At 39.2% G+C, this 19,608-nt stretch overlaps 2 protein-coding genes across 4 annotated transcripts in view; both read left to right on the forward strand.

Annotated features, from left to right (window-relative positions):
* Window positions 1-1,389: 1,389 nt before the first annotated feature.
* Window positions 1,390-12,132, forward strand: pa2g4a (proliferation-associated 2G4, a). The gene is made up of 13 exons (XM_067459000.1): window positions 1,390-1,605; window positions 4,149-4,277; window positions 4,486-4,591; window positions 5,500-5,569; window positions 5,864-5,956; window positions 6,466-6,529; window positions 6,860-6,938; window positions 7,271-7,349; window positions 8,513-8,646; window positions 8,950-9,044; window positions 9,142-9,269; window positions 9,357-9,410; window positions 10,779-12,132. Exons 1-13 carry the CDS (start codon window positions 1,521-1,523, stop codon window positions 10,839-10,841), a joined length of 1,179 nt encoding a protein of 392 aa, XP_067315101.1. The 5' UTR covers window positions 1,390-1,520; the 3' UTR covers window positions 10,842-12,132.
* A 1,041-nt stretch (window positions 12,133-13,173) lies between these two features.
* myh10 (myosin, heavy chain 10, non-muscle) overlaps window positions 13,174-19,608 on the forward strand; it is a 68,148-nt gene continuing 61,713 nt past the window's right edge. Inside the window, exons 1-2 of one of the 3 annotated variants that reach the window (XM_067459001.1) lie at window positions 13,174-13,416; window positions 14,509-14,883. In XM_067459001.1, the coding sequence (XP_067315102.1) occupies window positions 14,530-14,883 (354 nt within the window). In that variant the 5' untranslated portion in view covers window positions 13,174-13,416; window positions 14,509-14,529. The remainder of the gene's footprint in view (window positions 13,417-14,508; window positions 14,884-19,608) is intronic. The other 2 variants (XM_067459002.1, XM_067459003.1) reach the window with 2 other exon arrangements.

Below are 19,608 nucleotides of genomic sequence, written 5' to 3' on the forward strand. Positions count from 1 at the left end.
TTGGGACCCTCTTGCTCTGTGTATTATAATGATTTATTTTTGTATATTGTAAATTATAATACATTTCAATTGAAGAGAAAATTACTTGTGCTCACAAATTAACCATATTGTTATATATACACTGATCAGGCATTACCTAATAATCTGACTTGTTTGTTCAGCACATCCCACAGATGCTTGATTGGATTGAGATCTGGGGAATTTGGAGGCCAAGTCAACACCTCAAACTCGTTGTTAATGCTCCTCAAACCATTCTTGAATCATTTTTGCTTTGTGGCAGGGCACATTATCCTGCTGAAAGAGGCCACAGCCACCGGGGTATATAGTTTCCATGAAAGGGTACATGGTCTACAACAATGCTTAGGTAGGTGGTACATGTCAACATAACATCCACATGGATGGCAGGACTCAAGGTTTCCCCGCAGAACATTGCCCAAAGCATCACACTGCACCCGCGGCTTACCTTCTTCCCATAGTGCATCCTGGTGCCATGTGTTCCCCAAGTAAGCGACGCACACACACCCGGACATCCATGTGATGTAAAAAAAAATGTGATTCATCAGACCAGGTCACCTTCTTCTATTGCTTTGTGGTCCAATTCTAATGCTCACGTGGCCACTGGCGCTTTTTGCAGTGGACAGGGGTCAGTATGTGCATCCTGACTGGTTTGCAGCTATGCAGCTCTATACACATTTTTTTACGGTCTGTGCTCCATACGCAACAAATTGTGATAGAGTGTGTATTCTGACACCCTTCTATCAGAACCAGCATGAACTTCTTCAGCAATTTGAGCTAAAGTAGCTCATCTGTTTGATCGGACCACACGGGCCATGGGCACCCTGAGACTCCCCACGTGCATCAATGAGCCTTGGCCGCCCATGACCGTCGCCGGTTCACCCCTATTCCTTCCTTGGACCACTTTTGATCGATACTGACCATTGCAGACTGGGAACATCCCACAAGAGCTGCAGTTTTGGAGATGATATAGACATCACAATTTGGCCCTTGCCAAACTCGCTCAAATCCTTACGCTAGCCCATTTTCCCAGCTTCTAACACATCAACTTTGTGGACAAGATGTTCCCTTGCTGCCTAATATATCTCACCCACTAACAGGTGCTGTGATGAAGAGATAATCAGTGTTATTCACACCTGTTATGTTATGCCTGGTCAGTGTATGCTATTAGGCCTATTTTGATATTTTGATCACAAGGAAATTTTATTTTACACAAATGAAAATTTGTTAATGTTTTTTTGGCATTCATCATTTCAATAAAGCAACAGAAAAAAGATATAGACCTTTTTGGAGAATATCCAAAAGCCTCGATTGGTTTTTGGCGCCATCACATATGACGACACCTCCGATGTGGCTGCGTAGTGGGCGTGGCTGCGCTGTGCGTGGAGGCCGTGGGCGGAGCGTAGCGGTCGGCGAGCTGCTTGTGTCTGTGTAGTAGCGTGACTGATTCTGCTGTCCGCTCAACGACGTACTGACAGAGAGACGCTTTGAGAGCCGGTGCAGCTATGTCCGACGACGAACAGCAAGAGCAGACCATCGCCGAGGATTTGGTCGTGACCAAATACAAGATGGGCGGTGACATTGCCAACCGTGAGTTTGACGTTTGAATGATGGAGGTGTTGAGTCGGTGACACGGGCCTCCACGCTGCTCTCTCGTGCATGCCATTGCCATGTGTTAGGACGAGATGAGCAGCGTGGGACATCAGATGCCAGCGTTGTGACCTAATGCATAATAAAGCCGCTTAAGACCTGTTTTAAATGCATGGCGTTTCCTCCAGTGCACGTCTATAAAGCTTGCACACTTTTTGCAGTCCTACCGTATGGAGGGACTCTTTCTGGCGCTAATGCTAGCTAGCATTAGCCCCCAGTGCATGTAAGTGGACACTTGTGGCTCTCGAAATGCCAGCTGTTAGGGGTTAGTCCTCAAAGGCATGGCTTATCAGTTAGCTTTCTACATGGATATGTTCACTACTGCCGTAATAATGCAGATCAATGACTTCCCATCTTATCTGTCAGCATTGCTTACACAGGCAGTGAACACCATGAAGATGTAAAGGGGATGCTGACTGGGTTTTTGACATTATCACTCCAGTTGGTGTCAATGACTAGGTCATTGTATTTTTGTATATATATATATATATATATATATATATATAATATATACACACACATTGGACTTTAATGGTAATGCACTACACTTATTTAGAGTTTTGCCACATTTGTCTTTTTTGCTGAGATAAAATTAGGATGTGTTGAGAAGTTCCTTACATCATATAAACTCAAGCACACGTTATCCGCATAATATCTTCCCTGTGGTAAATTGTTAGTTCACCCAAAAATTCTGCCATTAATTACTCACCCTAATGATATTTCAAACCCGCAAGACATTCGATCATCTTCAGAACACAAATTAAGATCTTTTTGATTAAATCCTAGAGTCCCCCCCCCCTCCAATGACAGCTACGCAACTACCACTTTGACGCTTCAAAAAGTTCATAAAGGTCTCGTAAAAGTAATCCATATGAATTAAACGCTTTAATCCAAATTCACACAATCGCTTTATATGATAAACAGATTTAATTTTGGCAGTCTTTCTTTCCCCGTCAAACACAGAATTTCCTGTTTATTATGAAAAAAACGCATCCAGGCCAAAAACGTAATGCTCTGGGTTTCCGTGATTTCACGGTCAGACGCTAGGGGGCGCTATTACGCATCTTCCGAATGAGTACTGAATCTCCTGATCAAAACCAAGCGGCAGCCTCCCGCGATCTCTCTTGAAGCCAATACGGAAGTAATGTAAACTGCAATTCCTCAAAATGGAGGGGCAACATGGCGACCGCCATCCGAACTCTCAACACGTATGTATTTTCAATGGTATATTATAAAATTACGAGAGTGCATTATTACTTGAAAGAAGTAAATATACATTAATGAGCACATATATTTTTGAAAGAACTAAGTGATTTTAGCTAAGAATAAACTAAAAAAGTTACACAGTGTAGTTTTAACTAATGATGCGCTGAAGCTACACAAGGACCGCCCTCCTCGTTTCAGCCATCTCTCAAAGCCAATACGGAAGTAATGTAAACTGCAATTCCTCAACTGGCCACTAGAGGCAGGCTCCAGTAGGGAGCAGAATCTCATTAAGCCCCATGTTAAAATTCTCAACTTTAAAGCAGAAAAAAAATGTTTACAGCCTGGTACAAATTGTGGTTTTGGCGTATAAGGCTAATTTTGATCTTCATGACAACTGTGAGGGGGGTGAATTTTTTTCTAACTCATTCGTTTACGTTATATAAAGCCTTAAAGTTCTGCATAATTAAAGGCGTGGTTACAGGTGGATAGCCATTTATCTGCCGTCTATAGTTATTGCGTCACCTCCGCTCCGCGCACATCCCGCCTTTTTGCCCGTTTTCTGTTATCCGGGAGTGACACGCGATGACTCGCTCACAAGATGGCAACGCCCAGCTCAACTCTACTTTAAGCTTCAGAACGGCTTATCAGAATCCTATGGGTGACGTCACGGACACTACGTCCATATTTTTTTACAGTCTATGATCAAAACACATGCAAGACGCAGTAAAATGAGTGATCGTATGCATATGAAAAATAACGTGATCATCATTATTAAAAATCATATGAATCAAAACTATCTGATGGTACTGAATGAAATGTGGACCCAGGACAAGCTACAGGACTGTGCAAGCATTAGGGGTGTTGATGGACTAAATCTACTCCATCTGTGTTTGATCATCGCTCTGAGTCTGATCTGGATACAGTCTTTAACAAAACGTGATTTTCTCAGCTTTTTGTTCAAAATTTAGCTTTTTGTTATTTAAATTAAACTTGCCCATATTCAAGTGTTGATAAAAAAGGAGTGCAAGAAGCTAGAACAAAATCCGACTGTTTTTACCTGAATACTCGCCACATATGTTTGACCATTCAAACCTAAATAATCCGTGAAAGAACTGAAGGGCGATCACATGTTTGTTGTCTGAAAGGCGTGTGCGCGCGCTTCAGGTCAGAGTCTGGCAGCGCGAGCATGTCCCTACTATTGACAATAAACTATTTTTTGCCTGTGAAATTTTGCAGAAATGTATGAACCTCCATTTTTGGTGTTCTTCTCTCTTTAGAGGCATTGAGGGTGGTCATCGAGGCAGCCAAACCAGGAGTATCAGTTCTCAGTCTCTGTGAGAAAGGAGATGCTTTCATCATGGCAGAGACTGGGAAGATCTTTAAGAAGGAGAAGGACATGAAGAAAGGTAGACGTGGCTAAATGCTTGTGGTTTTGTTAGAGAGTGAGTGGGCTTTAAATGAGGAGACGTCCTATCGAGCCCATTCAGAATAGATGGGTTCAGGTCCAGTAACCTCCAGAGAAATCTGCAGGTCTAAATTGAAATATCTCTCTCCTCACAAATTATGCAGAAGCTTTTTTTTTTGTTGAGGATTGGTGGTTGTCCTTTCTTGCAGGCATTGCGTTCCCCACCAGTGTGTCAGTCAATAACTGTGTCTGCCACTTCTCTCCCCTGAAGAGCGACCCAGACTACACGCTGAAAGATGGAGATTTGGTCAAAATGTAGGCAAACTCCCTCCCCTCTCCAATTCGTCTGCGTCTGTCTAACCTCCCCATGTCTTTTCCTTCCTCACCTTTTCCTTTTTGGCCCATCTTGTCTGCAGTGTTCTCCACTCTATCCCTCAGTGACATCCCAGTGCCTCCTTTACCCTTTCCGATTGTCTCTTCATGCTTGTTCCCTTGTTTGTGATTCACTTTGCACGTTAACGTGAAACTTAATAATTTTTAATAGTGTTTTTATGCAGATTCTGCAGCACAATTGTTATGAAATCTGTTTTATAGAGCTTGTAGGAGCATCGGACAGTTAAACATTGACTTCTACCATCTAGCTAGTGTCAACAAATCCTCTTTGAAATAAGCAGTTTATTTAATAATTTTCTTTATAAGGCATAATCCCGCACATTTATGTTGCTGTTGAAAACTGGTTCGTTCCCCCTGATTTCCTGTCACTAGTTAAATATGTCACCACGGGGGACACCAATATTACAATTCAGTAGAAATAAGCGCACAGAAATATACATAAAATGCACAAATAAATAATGCAAAAACAAGAAATTTCCAGAGTTCTCAGGCATAGTTGGGTAAATAGGGTCTATAGTGGTGAATGGAAACTTCAACAAATATATTTTTGTGTATTTGCTTAATTAAAAAAAGCATTTCTATGGCTTTCCAAAGGAGTAAAAATAATAATAACGAGAGATCGATTACAGTGCTTAAGTTCCTTAACCAGATTAAACACAGCACCGTTAACTAGTTTTCTTAAGCTTAATGCCAAGGCAATAAAACACAAAGTTATATATATATTAAAGAAAATGTATTTTATGTTAATAACTGTTGAAATGCATAATCATAGTCTGTGAAAAGGATTTTTTCCCATGTTCTTATAAATTTCTCTTTATTTCTCTCAACAGTGATTTAGGAGTACATGTTGATGGCTTCATCTCCAACGTGGCCCATAGTTTTGTTATTGGAGCTACTAAGGTGTGCATGCATGAATATGTACTTTATTAAACGTAAAATGTAGTAAAGCTTCATGACTGTATGGACTACTTAAAGGGCAATTAAAATGTATTATTTCATACCTCTCTGGATTATTTCTAACTGGTCAATCACTTAATGGTCAGAAAGTTTCCTACATGGATGTAATAATTTATTTCACTTGTATTGGTCGTTTCCTCTACTGCGTGATTTAATTCAATCAATTTCATGTCCATGTAATACGTGTCATGATAATCATTATCCCTAATTTTGTGATACAAATTTGATATCTTTTAGGAAGCACCTGTGACAGGAAGGAAAGCCGATGTCGTCAAAGCAGCACACCTGTGTGCGGAAGCAGCTTTGCGTCTCGTCAAACCAGGCAACCAGGTTAGTACATACTTCACACAATTAAAGGAGTACTTCAGCGCTGGGAAGATGAATCTGTATTTAAACTGGGTCATTAATGTAGTAGAAATGTGAAATAATTTTTTTATTTAGTGCTTTCTAGACTGAGAAAAGACAGAAAACGTATTTTTGTCTCATGGGGATGAAAGACAACAATTCCCAGAATGCTTCGCTGCCCTACGAGGCCACTCGCAAAGCCACCTACTGGATTACTGAATCACTGATCACTTCATTCTGATCACTCACTGAGCACAATCATTCAAATATACTCCAGGGTTTCTATTGATACAAAGGCATATGCTAATCGCTGAAGTAACCCTTTAAAGTGGAAACTAGAAAAGATTGAAACACTTTAACATCTGAGACTATTAGTCATTATCCATTACCAGATTGTAGAGAATAAGCAATATGTCTTACATTCAAATACAGGGATGGTTTGTTTCTTATGCAAAGTCTTTTATCTTCTCCATCTGCCCCATTTACCTTCGAAGAACACACAAGTAACTGAGGCCTGGAACAAGATTGCTCAGTCATTCAAGTGCAATCCAATTGAGGGTGAGTTATGGAGTTATATTTCACTTGGGGCAGCCCAACCATAATTAAAAAATCAATTTAGAGAAAGGTTTGTATTGTGGACTTTGAAGATGTACATACACATATAATACAGATATAAACATTGATCAACACGCATACCTAGAGCACATCAAATATGAGAAATGGACGTTTAATTTTTGGCTGAACTAACCTGTGAATCACATTGAGTCAAATTAAGTAATTCAAAGTTCCTGCAGATTACAATAGGAATGTCGGACTGTGATCTGCCCATTGTTCATTGAAGCATGTGCCATTATTTACAGTTTTTTTTTTTTTTTTGTTCATGGATAGGTATGCTGTCTCATCAACTAAAGCAACATGTTATTGATGGAGAGAAGACCATTATTCAGAACCCCACAGATCAACAACGGTATAAAACAGAACAGAATATTGTTCCTTAATTTTCTCAAATAATGCTACTAACTGAGCCATAGTGTTTACACTTTTTGGGGAAATCGACCAACAAATGGTTTACTTGCAGTATCAGCTTGTAAAGATGGGACAAGTATTTTAGTATTATTAAAAATTGCTTTTTATCTGTAAGTTTTTTTTTTTTTGCCTGTCAGATGATATCTTGTGGACAGTTTTGGGCGAGGCTGTTTTGACTTGAGAAAGCAATCAAACACTTAGAAATATTAAATACCACTCGAAACATTTGGCAGCGAGATTTTCATTGGCAAGCTCATGTTTGTCTCATAACAGGAAGGACCATGAAAAGGCAGAGTTTGAGGTCCATGAAGTTTATGCCGTGGATGTGCTGATCAGCTCAGGAGAGGGGAAGGTAAGTGATACCCATCCCACAATTTATGAACGACACCAGCCATTTTAAATCTTCTTGATTGTAATCCCATAGATATCATACAGTGGAGACTTAAAGATAGTCCCAGACATACTATATTGCCAAAAGTATTGGGATACCCCTCCAAATAATTGAATTCCAATATAATTCCAATAAGGTGTTCCAATAACTTCTATGGCCACAGGTGTATAAAATTAAGGACCTAGGCATTCTGGGTAGATTAGTGATAGGTCGCCACCTGTGCAATAAGTCCATTTGTGAAATTTCCTCACTACTTAATATTCCACGGTCAAAAGTGGTATTATAACAAAGTGGAAGCAATTGGGAAACGGCATCAACTCAGCCACGTAAAATCACAGAGCGGGGTCAGCACATGCTGAGGCACACCGTGCGCAGAAGTCGCCAACTTTCTGCAGTCAATAGCTAATGACCTCCAACTTTCTGCAGTCAATAGCTAATGACCTCCAAACTTCGTGTGGCCTTCAGATTAGCTCAAGAACAGTGTGTAGAGAGCTTTATGGAATGGGTTTCCATGGCCGAGCAGCTGCATCTAAGCCTTACATCACCAAGTGCAATGCAAAGCATCAGATCTCTGGCAATCCGATGGACGAGTCTGGGTTTGGCTGTTGCCAGGAGAACGGTACTTGCCTGACTGCATTGTGCCAAGGGTGGAGTGGGGATTATGGTGTGAGGGAGGATTATTGGGGTGAATAAAAGCGGAGACTGCGAGCCAGGCCTTCTCGTCCATTAGTGCCTGACCTCACAAATGCGCTTCTAGAATTTTTTTCGAAAATTCCAATAAACACACTCCTAAACCTTGTGGAAAGCCTTCCCAACAGATTTTAAGATGTTATATCTGCAAGGGGTGGATTAACTCCATATGAAACCCTACGGATTAAGAATGGGATGTCATTAAAGTTCATGTGCATGTAAAGAGAGGCATCCTAAAACTTATGGCAATATAGTGCATCTTTAAATATGTCGGTGCCAATGTTTTGTCTCAAGATGCACACCAGTAATGTTTTTTTCTAAAGCACATTTATAATAGCTACTTAAATGTCCTAATTCAGATAAAGACTAATCCGGGTTTAATCTAATCTCTGTCTGTGAAATCAGGCTATTGTCTTTATGATCTTTCCCTATAGGCAAGAGATGGAGGCCAGAGGACAACCATCTACAAACGGGACCCCAGTAAGCAGTATGGGCTGAAGATGAAGACCTCCAGAATGTTCTTCAGTGAGGTGGAGAGACGTTTTGACGCAATGCCCTTCACTCTTAGGTGGGCAAAACCGTTATTCTTAAGGGACTTCTTTAGAGTTCCTAATTTGGTAAATCATGTTGCTAGCAAAGCTGTATATCTGCATTTGATATTTTGTTCCTAAATGAATGAAGCAGGAGATGTACAGTTTGATTAGACAGATGTGAATGCTGTGAGAAGTTTCTAGAACAATGTTGAATTTTTGATAATGTGCTGTGCTCTTTATTGTATTGTCACATGAGAATGCTAGGAGAATAACTTGGATAGATCGATGATTAAGAATTCATAGTAATTTGGTTGTTAAGTCGTCTTTGTGTCCGACAGGGCATTTGAGGATGAAGGGAAAGCTCGTTTGGGAGTGGTGGAGTGTGCCAAACATGAGCTTCTGCAGCCTTTTAGTGTACTGAATGAAAAAGAAGGTCAGTCTCATTATCATTGCACCATTTCCCTCCTGCTTTGAACTTTTTCTTTACCTGCTCAAATGATTCATTCTTCTGTCCACCTTTTTGTCTTTAGGTGAATTTGTGGCTCAGTTTAAATTCACAGTGCTGCTGATGGCCAATGGACCCTTGAGAATCACCAGTGGACCATTTGAAGCAGAACTTTACAAATCTGAACATGATGTTCAAGATCCTGAACTGAAGGTACGTTAGACCCATATATTCTGTTTCAATTTACATTTAAATGAGTTTCTCTTACCTTGATGTTTTGGTTTGTTCTGTCATTTTCAGTCTCTGATCCAGAGTTCTGCAAGCCGCAAAGCACAGAAGAAGAAGAAAAAGAAGGTGAGATGTTGTTTCCAAACATGCATTTTTCTTTTTTGAAACAAAATGAGAAGTTTAGTAATAGTAATATTAGTACATTAGTAATATGTCCTGAAGGCTCCTTTTCCATACAATAAAAAATGAATGGGGACAGACGCTGTAAAGAGCCCAAAATATTTAGATCTACAGATAATTTGCCCTTCTGTATAACATGCACAGGAATTTTCAGCAAATAACTTAAAATATTATATGACTAATAATTTCATGGTTTCCTCTGCAAAGGTTTTATATGGATTCATGTAAATATGACCTGCAAAGTTGTATGGATTTAGGCATGTTCACACCAGCAATAGTACTATAACTATATAGCTTCTACAATAACATCCTATATTTATTCTAAGCATGCACTGCAGTTATGTCATCTGCCACTTTAAATGGTTGAGCTCATTAAAGCAGGATGGATTCTGATTGGTTGTCAACGTGTTTCCAATGATTCCAATGCAATTCGTTATTATTTTAGCTATGATGTGAACTTCCCTTTTTTTTAATAGAATTCGAATGATTATTAAAACTTTATATATTGTTTTAGTCAGTCAGGGCTTGACATTATGGAGGGCCAACCCTGCACAAATTAAAAATAAATAAATGCATGAATGAATAAGTAAATAAATGTAAATTAATAAACACATAAATAGATGAATAAATGTCATAATAGGAAAATACATTGCGTCACCTAAGCTCCGCGCACATCCCGCCTTTTTGCCCATTTTCTGTTATCCAGGTGTGACACGCGTTGACTCGCTCACAAGATGGCAACGGCCAGCTCGACCCTACTTTAAGCTTCAGAACGGCTTATCAGAATCCTATGGGCGACGTCACAGACACTACGTCCATATTTTTTTACAGTCTAAGTAATTACCCCATGATTTACTCACCCTCAAGCCATCCTAGGTGTATATGACATTCTTTATTCAGATGAATACAATTTCATCCATTTATATTAAAAAAATGTTCTGGCTCTTCCAAGCTTTATAATGGCTGTTTCTGTTTTGAAGTCTGTTTTTGTTTTCTGTTTTGATGCGTTTGTGTGAGGAAAAAGATCCATATTTAAAACTTTAAAAACTAAATAAACTAGCTTGGCGGGTAAATGTCTAGCCCTGGTTATAGTTTATCATTACAGTTATCGTCCTTGGTGTGAACCAGCCTTTAGCATTATGGTGCTTTTGTCATTATGGACCTGACTGTCCCCATTCGTTTTAATGATATGAAAATAGTCTGTGTCAATCTCCACAAAGGGTGCACTGTAACCTTTTGGTTAGTTTGCATAACTGAATGTCATCAGTCAATTGTCTCCATTCACTTGTCTGTCTGTTGTATTCTGTGTTACAGGCCTCCAAAACTGCAGAAACTGCTACAGGCCAACCAGCTGAGAATGAAGTTGCAGCCAAATAGAGGCGACACAACTCCACTCTCTCACGAAACCCCCGAAGAGCAAAAACAACATTTCACTCTTGCCCTACTGTTTTAACCTCTCCTTTATCAAATGTTTGATCAAGAGTCGGTGTTAAAGCCTTGTTTAAACATTTTCCCCTTCCCCTGTAATTGAGAAATGTCATTTAGATTTGGACTCCAAAGCGAGTGCAACAAATTTGTACTTTCATAATGAATCTATTTACTCTTTTGAAGCACTCAATTTACATTTCAACTGGAACGCAATGCCTTTTTCAAAATGTAATTAAAAAAGCTTCGCAATTCTTTTGTAGAGTTGCGTTTTTTCACTGTTGACTGTTTGAAATGCTTCGTTTGGCCCAAAGGTTAATTTGAAACGGCATTACACTAGATTAGATTAAGTGGTTTGGAGAAAGAAACTTTGATTTGCAGCTATTTCTCAGGGTTCCAAAGATTAAACTAAATCTCCCGTATCTGAGAAGTAGTTTTGTACAATTAGGATCGAGAACGCATCCATGGAGAATTTCATAACTTGCAGTGGCATTGGAATTGGAATTCAATGAATAGAATTCCTAAGCGCTCCAGTCTTGTGAAGCTATAGTGTTTCAAAAAAGGGAAGATTACGTCTTTTTTCTAACTGCCATCCCTAACATGTCATGCTTAGTATGTGAAACTGAACTCTTTAAATGTTAGGGAATTTTTTTGATCATACTTTCTCACCAATGTACTTTATTCACGTTTTAGTGTGTGTAATTATCTTGCTTTTGGTGCAGGGAGATTTTCCAAATTTTAAGTTGTATTCAAGTTAGTATTAAAGTCCGATTTATTAGGGGTTTGGTTAAAGGCCTGGTCCAAAATACACTAAAGCTACTTCAACCCACTGAAGAGGGTTAGAAACATCCACTTGCCAAGGGCCAACGCATTATCACTTTATCTTTACTTCTACAAAGCAATAGAGTGTCTGTTTGACTGAATATTCAGATCTAAACTAGGCTCAGACTGGATTGAGAAGCTTTCCAGGCATTATTTTACAATCCTTTCAGTGCAGTTATTTCAAGAGAGGCAATGAGAAGCAGCTCTAGAGCATTTCTGGATCAGTCCTATTATTTGGAGTTTAGTAGAGGTCGTCTCCGTAGATCTTTTGAAATGTGTTTTGTTCTATTTCCAGATTGTAAAAGTTTATGTGTGAGAGGAGGTCAGAGGTTTGGAATCGACACAATCTTGTTTTTGTAGTACAAACCATCATATGGGACTATTTTACAACTAATGAAATAAAACATAACTTTGAATAGAATTTCTTTAAGATTGTCATCATTAATTGCAAAAATTGGCACACATATGCCATGCCTTTACACTTGGTGTACTAGGATTGTTTCATTTGAGTTATATGGTTAGTTAGCCATTTACAAGTTCAGTAGCAGTAAGTGAATGTAATAGTTCTGAGATAAAATAACAGGAACTTTTGGGAGGTTTGTGTTGATGTACTATACATAACCCAGATAATAACATAGCTACCGATTTATTTGTATCTTCATCCAAAAGAGATGTCCAACCGTTGAATGAGCGAGTAGATATATGATTTGGCAAAAGGGGGCGCTGTGCGGCCCAGACTCAAATTCCTGCTAATGTTCATTTTTAGACCCTTGGTCCAACAAAACTATTAGGGACAGAAACATACAATTGATAATTACCAAAAATAGACTTATACACTAACTAAAATGACTATTCCGCAACTACAACAACCATGGTGCTTTTATCTTCGATGTGACATTGAGGTACAGCTGGGATTTTGGTTAACAATTAAACAGGTAAAATGTCTGAGGAAATCTATTGATAACCATTTTTTTTAACAAATCATAGTTTGGATATTTTAAATGAATAAATGATTCTGGACTTGATTCGAACAGAAATATAACAAATATGGCACTGAAATATATACTTACTAAAACGTCATCAATACCTACATAAATGTTTTAAAAACAATTTCTTTTAAACGAATTGTTTAAAAGAATCGATCGGAAAATAGTCAGAAGCATGATATTCTTACATAGTTATTGTTTCACAGGTTTTATGTTCAAATTTAAAGCAATATGTAGAACTTTTTTTTTTTTTTTTGCTCTTATAGGTTATTTTGCGACTGTCAAATAAATACGCCCTGCCCTCCTCTATCTTAAATATTTCACGCTCACGGCCTTGCAACCAAATATATTTCTGTGGATCCAGCTCCCGTTAGAAGAAAGACAGGCTGCATGAACAATCACGTTTTGCTGGGGGGTGTATTGCTAATACACCAATAGCTTGTGGTCAAGGTCCGGTAGAATCCAATCCCCGTTCCATGATGGACCCGGTGGGTGTGACCGGAGGGCGGCGCAGAGGCGGGCGCAGGGGAGCGCGATGCTGAGTTCGGTTGTGGAGTTCAGAGAGAAACCGTGTAGCGGACGGTGGCATCAGTGAGAAGGGGCGAAACAAGGGAATATTTGGCCGACTTTCAAAATAACTGGATTATAAAAACTGGACGCGCTGGATAGCGACTCATTCATCTCTTTTTGCACGTAGGTCTCATCGCTGACAGCCCCTGGTAAGGTCATGGGTGTTTTAATTTGTCCCCTTTTTTCTCGTTGCCGTATAACGGATTATTTTTCGCATTACTTTTCAAGCAACGGGGAGAGCTCGCGCTAAGCTCGCGCGCTAACCCACGTTAGCGAATTTGTTATTGCGGTTCCTTTAAAAACAGATACATGCATTGCAGAATGTGGAATACTTTGCCTTTGGCCGGCCACGAGCAGTATATGTTGGCTAATTGTCTGATAAAACGTTTGTCCGCCTCGCCACAGCGGCCATACCGGGAGATGGTGATGAGGAGGTGGTGGAGAAGGCGCGTGCAGCTCCCGGTTTGCTGGCGCGAGAAATGAGCACGAGCTAGACGGCCGCATAAACTTTAGCTAGTGCAGGAGAAAATGTTATCTGTTAACGGTGACCTCTTCGCCTTGTTTATAACGTTATATATGTACCAAAGTTCGTCGGTAATATCAAACTATTTGTAAGACCTTGACCGTTAGAAAGTTGGTTGGATGAGGTTTATCATTGAATGAATATTTGAAGGACTGGCCCGCTCCAGTTTACCGGGGATTCATCACCCGTACAACGGCTCTTATCTGTGAAATAACTATCCTTTTTTTTTCCTTCTGTGAGAACTAGTCCAGTTGTAGGCCAGACCATCTGTCTTCTTCATATTTTTTTTATGCGTCTGTGAAGGGCAACTGGAAGTGGTACTGATATATTAAACCTATGCTATATTCACTGGTATATGTATTGTAAAGTGTTTCACATGTAGTTGTTGGCTTAAAATTTTATCTTTTCTCAGCTGTATGTTCCAGCACATGCAGTGTTTAAATATTCATAATTTAACTGTGAGTTTCGCGGTATAAATCCACACATTTTAAATTCATACAGTGGTCTAATGTGTTTGTATTCTAAGAATGTAAGCAAGAAAAAACACTACAGCTATTTTAATATTATGATGAGAACTGGTTTAAAACATGAACCAAATATAATATAGGTTAAATGCAATTTTGGTATTAATATGATGTATCTGTGAACTGAATGTTCTTGAATATAGTGTCACATCTCTGCTCTTTCATCACTAACTCCCTCTTAACTCTTTTTCCAGGTGGCCTATTTTTAGTTCCTCATGCCGGAGATGGCGCAGCGGAGCGGGCAAGAGGACCCTGAGCGGTACCTCTTTGTGGATCGGGCCGTGGTCTACAACCCAGCTTCTCAGGCAGACTGGACGGCCAAGAAGCTGGTGTGGGTTCCTTCTGAACGGCATGGATTTGAGGCGGCCAGCATCAGAGAGGAACGTGGAGAGGAGGTGGTTGTTGAGCTGGCTGAAAATGGCAAGAAGGCCATGGTGAACAAAGATGACATCCAGAAGATGAACCCACCCAAATTCAGCAAAGTGGAGGATATGGCAGAGCTCACCTGCCTGAACGAAGCATCTGTTTTACACAACCTGAAGGATCGTTACTACTCTGGGCTCATATACGTAAGTGTGATGTGATGATTGATATTCAAGATGGTTTCAAGTATGCTTTTGCTAGCTTGATTATTAGTTTTTTTTTAAAAAAATTTATAAGAGTAGGCTTCTTTAAGAGCGTAGGGAGTAGGGCTGCTTCTAATGGTTATTTTAACTGTGGATTCATTGGATTCAAAGAAAGAAAAACATTTCTTTGTGAGAATGTGGGTGCTTGTTCAAAGAACTCTCATTAAACGGCAGACACCTGACAGAGCAAGCCGCATGCTTGAGAGTTCATTTGAAGCACATAATATAAAGCATCTTATGTTTTAATAACTTAGTTTATGCTCTGTTTTTCACAGTGTCTCATTCAGTGTCCTCCTCTATATTTCATGTGTTTTCTTAATAGAAATGTGTTTTTCACTACTGTAAAGTGACGTGATGGGATGTTTTCTGTGAATTAATCCATGATCAAATTTGCTGTTGATTTATTTTCATTATCGATTATTTGTTGCTGTCCTAGTTGGAATTTATCTTACCATGTGATCTTGAACTACTTTACAGCATGTACTTTGAGAAAGAAACTGGGGGACTTTTATTGTTCGAGAGAAAGAGAGTGTGAAGCAAGCTGTTTAGAGTTAGCCCCATCGTTTCCTCCTTTTTCCCCAAGTGTAGAAGAACTGCTATGAGGTCATTTTGGAATCTGAATGAGAGGGGCCACTTGTCTTCACACTGTTCATCAAGAATCTCACCCTGAAGAGCCACTTTGGTTGATATAAACCACTTTAAAAAAAACACTGGATTGAATTTAGCCAGTTCAACTTTTAATTTCCCATCATTTAAAGCTTTTTTCTGTTTGCCGGTAAAATTAATAATCTCAATTGGCTGCTCTTCAGACTTTATGAAAGCGGGCAATGTTGTCATTCATTTTACACTGAGAATCGGCAGGCGACTCTCCCATACCCGCTCAGCAGTGTGAAACACGCTCAGGCTGTATTGTAAGGCCTGCTCTCTGCCGCCTTGTTATTTAAGCCCGTTTCTGTGGCTGCTGTGCTCCCTCCCTATAGGCTACAGTAATTAGCTCTGGAGGTCCATGCTTGGCCAAGTCAAAGCTGAAGTTTTATAGCAGGACCTTTGTTTGCTATTGAGCTACAACTGGTTTGTAATATCTGCGAGATGACAAGATGTCAGACTGACTGTTGATAACCTCTGCATACCTCAGCATTCCTCAAATTTCCTTATTACTGTTGACTAGAGGTCTGATATACGCTTGGCTCACGAGATTGACTGAAAATAGCGGAATGAAAAACAATGCAGGTACATTATACTTACCGTTTAAAGGGTTCGTTCACCCAAAAATAAAAATTCTCTCATTAATTGATCACCCTCATGTCATTCCAAACCCGTAAGACTTCGTTCATCTTCAGAACACAAATGAAGATATTTTTGATGAAATCCAAGAGCTTTCTGACCTCACATAGACTGCAACGTTATTACCATTTTCAAGTCCCACATTGTTAAAATAGTCCATGTGTTTCCAGTGGTTCTATCTTAATGTTATAAAGTGACGAGAATAATTTGTGTGCAAAACCCCCTCAAAAATAACAACTTTATTTAACAATTTCTTTTCTTCTCTGTCAGTCTCCTACACTGTTCACGTTGTAAACACAGTGCAGCGCTTCCGGGTTCTACGTTTTAACAACTTTCAAGTTTCAACACACTCAAGTATTTTTAGCCAACAATTTTAGTTCATCAAATAAAGTGACATATTTGAGTAGTAATTCATTTTCATATTTCATCAGAATGAAATAATGCGAATTTAAGTGTTCAAAATATAACTAACAAAGTTCAAGTTCAGGGAAGGAGGAGGTGAATGTTAAACATAACAACAAAAAAAAAAACTCCAACAAAACCAAAGGAGCTGCAGTGGTCAGCTGTGGCTTAGAAGCATATAATAAAAATTGCAACATAGAATGTTGATAAGGTTGATGACAACTCTAATATTTCCAAACTCATTCAAGCTACACCTTTGTTTTTGTTTTGAATAAGTGACCTCTAGTGGCGAAACTTACATAATGTGCCTTTAAAGGTTATCTATTGTATTCTTTTCGCGCGTGCGTGTGTGTGTGTGTGGGGAGATGGTGACCAGACCTCAGGCTGGTGTGTGGTATGTGCACTCATATCTGCTGTGTGGGCAGAGCCTTGCAGTTACTGCGTTCCTCTCTGCCTTCCCACGCCCTCTGTTCTTGAATAGCATGATGGTCGATGATGACAGGCAAATTAGTTGATTTTTCTCTATAGGTTGTTCAAAACCAATGTTTTCTAGTTCCTTAAAGTCATACTTATGTTTAATAAAAAAAAAAAATGTCTTCTGTAATCTAGAGCTGGACGATTAATCGGTAAAATATCATGATCTTGATTCAAACACCCACACAATCTTATTTCTAAATGACCACAATCTGCTGTATTTTATGTCTGTTTCAAGTTGCAAGCATCAGCACAGTGTAAACAGTGTGCATTATGTCCACTGGCGCAAGCATTTTCAATTCCCATGGAAGTTGAATACCTCTGAAGTATATTAGTATGCTAATATAATGAGTCTGATCTTTTATTTTCATTTTTAGTTAAGTGAATTTAAAAATAAAATAATTATTCTAGTTTTTAGATTGTAATGTGATTTTAACCCCCTTTTTTGCACACGGCCTACATTACTTTCACTATATTTGTTTTCATAGCCTTCAGCATTGTTTGCAAGACATCATCATTTGGCTGGATGTGAAATAACATTAAAAAAGGTTTTTTTTTTTTTTTTTTTTTTAATACAGAGATGTTCATGCCTTATTGGCCATATCTTCCAGCCCTATAATGTATATAGGATTGTGCAGAGAGTTTCTCAGGGGTAGGGCTCAAATGTAAAAAAATAAAAAAGGATCACTATGGAGTAATTCTAATATAACAGTTACTACAATAATTAAATGTATACACACTGTATAGACACTGGCAGATGTAAACATCAGTTACAGAGGAAGACATTGCACGCACTGTATGGTCATAATTATGAATATGGGACTAATTGTATTTTATATGTACAGAAAGAAGAATAGTTTTAACAAAAATGAAAAAAAGTGAACTGAAGGTTAGAAAGCACAAAGCTTGCAGTGTCAGATTGCCAGTCTGTCAGTCAAGTCTGAAGCAAGACGCATATGACGTTTAAGACAGTCTGACGACAGATGAAAATAAACAGTAAATAAATAACTATTGAGTGATTTGTTAAAAAATTGTGCATCAAATATGTTAAAAAAGAACCTCAAACATATGTGCCATCTACTGCACGGCACCTGTATGTCAGTCAGCTGACGTGAAAGTAAAGGATAGGGGATAGGATAGGATAGCTGATACTAATCAGTTTAAAAATGGTTCAGTCAGCCCCGATACTGATCCTTGAGATCGAATCGGGACATCAGTGGGAAAAAAAGCAAACCGTAACATTATTATTAAACATTGCATTATTAAATGTAAAATTGCATTATTAAAATGCAAAGTGTAACTTTTTTTTATCATGCTGGGATTTAGTCCATAGGTTGTCTGAACATATAGTTAGTTTTAAGGGAGTTCTTTCTGATTAGGCTGGTTTAAATTTCAGATCAAATGCATTTCTTTGGCATATATGCCAGTTAAGCATTTCAATTAAGTGACGGATATTTAACAAATAAGTAGGCTAAATAACGATAGTGACACAGTTTTTGTTGGACAAGCTTTGAGGATTCATAACGGATGCTGTAATAGTGCGTTAAAGGTTCAAAGTCAAGTCCAAATTAGGGGGGGGGGGGGGCACTCAGTTTCAGTCAATCTCATGTCAATCTTGAGTACCTATAGAGTAGTACTGCATCCTTCATATCTCCGAAAAGTCTTTAGTTTTTTTATATTTATAAAAGAAATATAGGCTGTACCGAGTCTTTCCGGAAAAAAACGAGTGCCTGGAAGCATATCGTTTGGGCGGAGCTAAAGAATGACGATCGCGAACAAAGCGGTGACGTCCTCAAGCGTGGAGAAACTCATGGCTATTTCAGCTTATACAGATATGATTCAGAATCAAATCTGAGGCTGAAATAAATTGAACAGGAGAAACAGCAAAAGCGTCTCTGTGGTATGTACTGTATTTAGTGGCCTGTAAACATTTGCGCTTGTTTTTTTTGCAGTTTATGAGGACATGATTCGGTTTATGAACTATTGTATGCGACTAAACCTTAGCAGTAGCAAGCAAAACGGTTTTGCACATCAGACTAGTGTAACGTTATAAATAGAACAGCAATGGAGTCCGTTAGCGCATTTGAATGACGAAGCACGCGATCGTGTCGTTTACTGATGTTTACACATGCGACGATAGCCAACAGCACAGACATTTGAAGCAGTTTTACTCACCAACCGTGAACCTTTATCGCTGGGACCTCTCCGTCAAAAACACACTTCTTTGGTATGATTTGGTGAAGTCCTGTGACAGCAGCGGCGTGGAAATCCACTTTGAGACGCGACTGAAGCGATGTTGTGAAGCTTCCCGTCATTTCTGCGTTCAAATCGGTTCAAATGCAGCGCTGTCGCTTGATGTCACCCATAGGAATAAAGTGGAGCGCGGCGCACGACATAAGTGTTCACGGACGACTGGATCTGCAGCTGAGAGTGTTTATGGGCGTGCATTTCCTCTCTCGCTCTAGTCACGCGCGCGCGCACCTACCGGGAGAAGAGCCTGTACGGCCC

This window comes from Pseudorasbora parva, chromosome 12, assembly GCF_024679245.1.
Source record: "Pseudorasbora parva isolate DD20220531a chromosome 12, ASM2467924v1, whole genome shotgun sequence".
NCBI classification, from domain to species: Eukaryota; Metazoa; Chordata; class Actinopteri; order Cypriniformes; family Gobionidae; genus Pseudorasbora; species Pseudorasbora parva.

What these genes read in the sequence shown, in the direction of transcription:
- pa2g4a (XM_067459000.1), top strand. Translation starts at nt 1,521, where the DNA reads ATGTCCGACGACGAACAGCAAGAGCAGACCATCGCCGAGGATTTGGTC. An exon ending in AACCCCACAGATCAACAACG is followed by an intron (nt 6,939 to 7,270) that starts GTATAAAACAGA and finishes GTCTCATAACAG; the next exon opens with GAAGGACCATGAAAAGGCAG. An exon ending in AGAAGAAGAAGAAAAAGAAG is followed by an intron (nt 9,411 to 10,778) that starts GTGAGATGTTGT and finishes TCTGTGTTACAG; the next exon opens with GCCTCCAAAACTGCAGAAAC.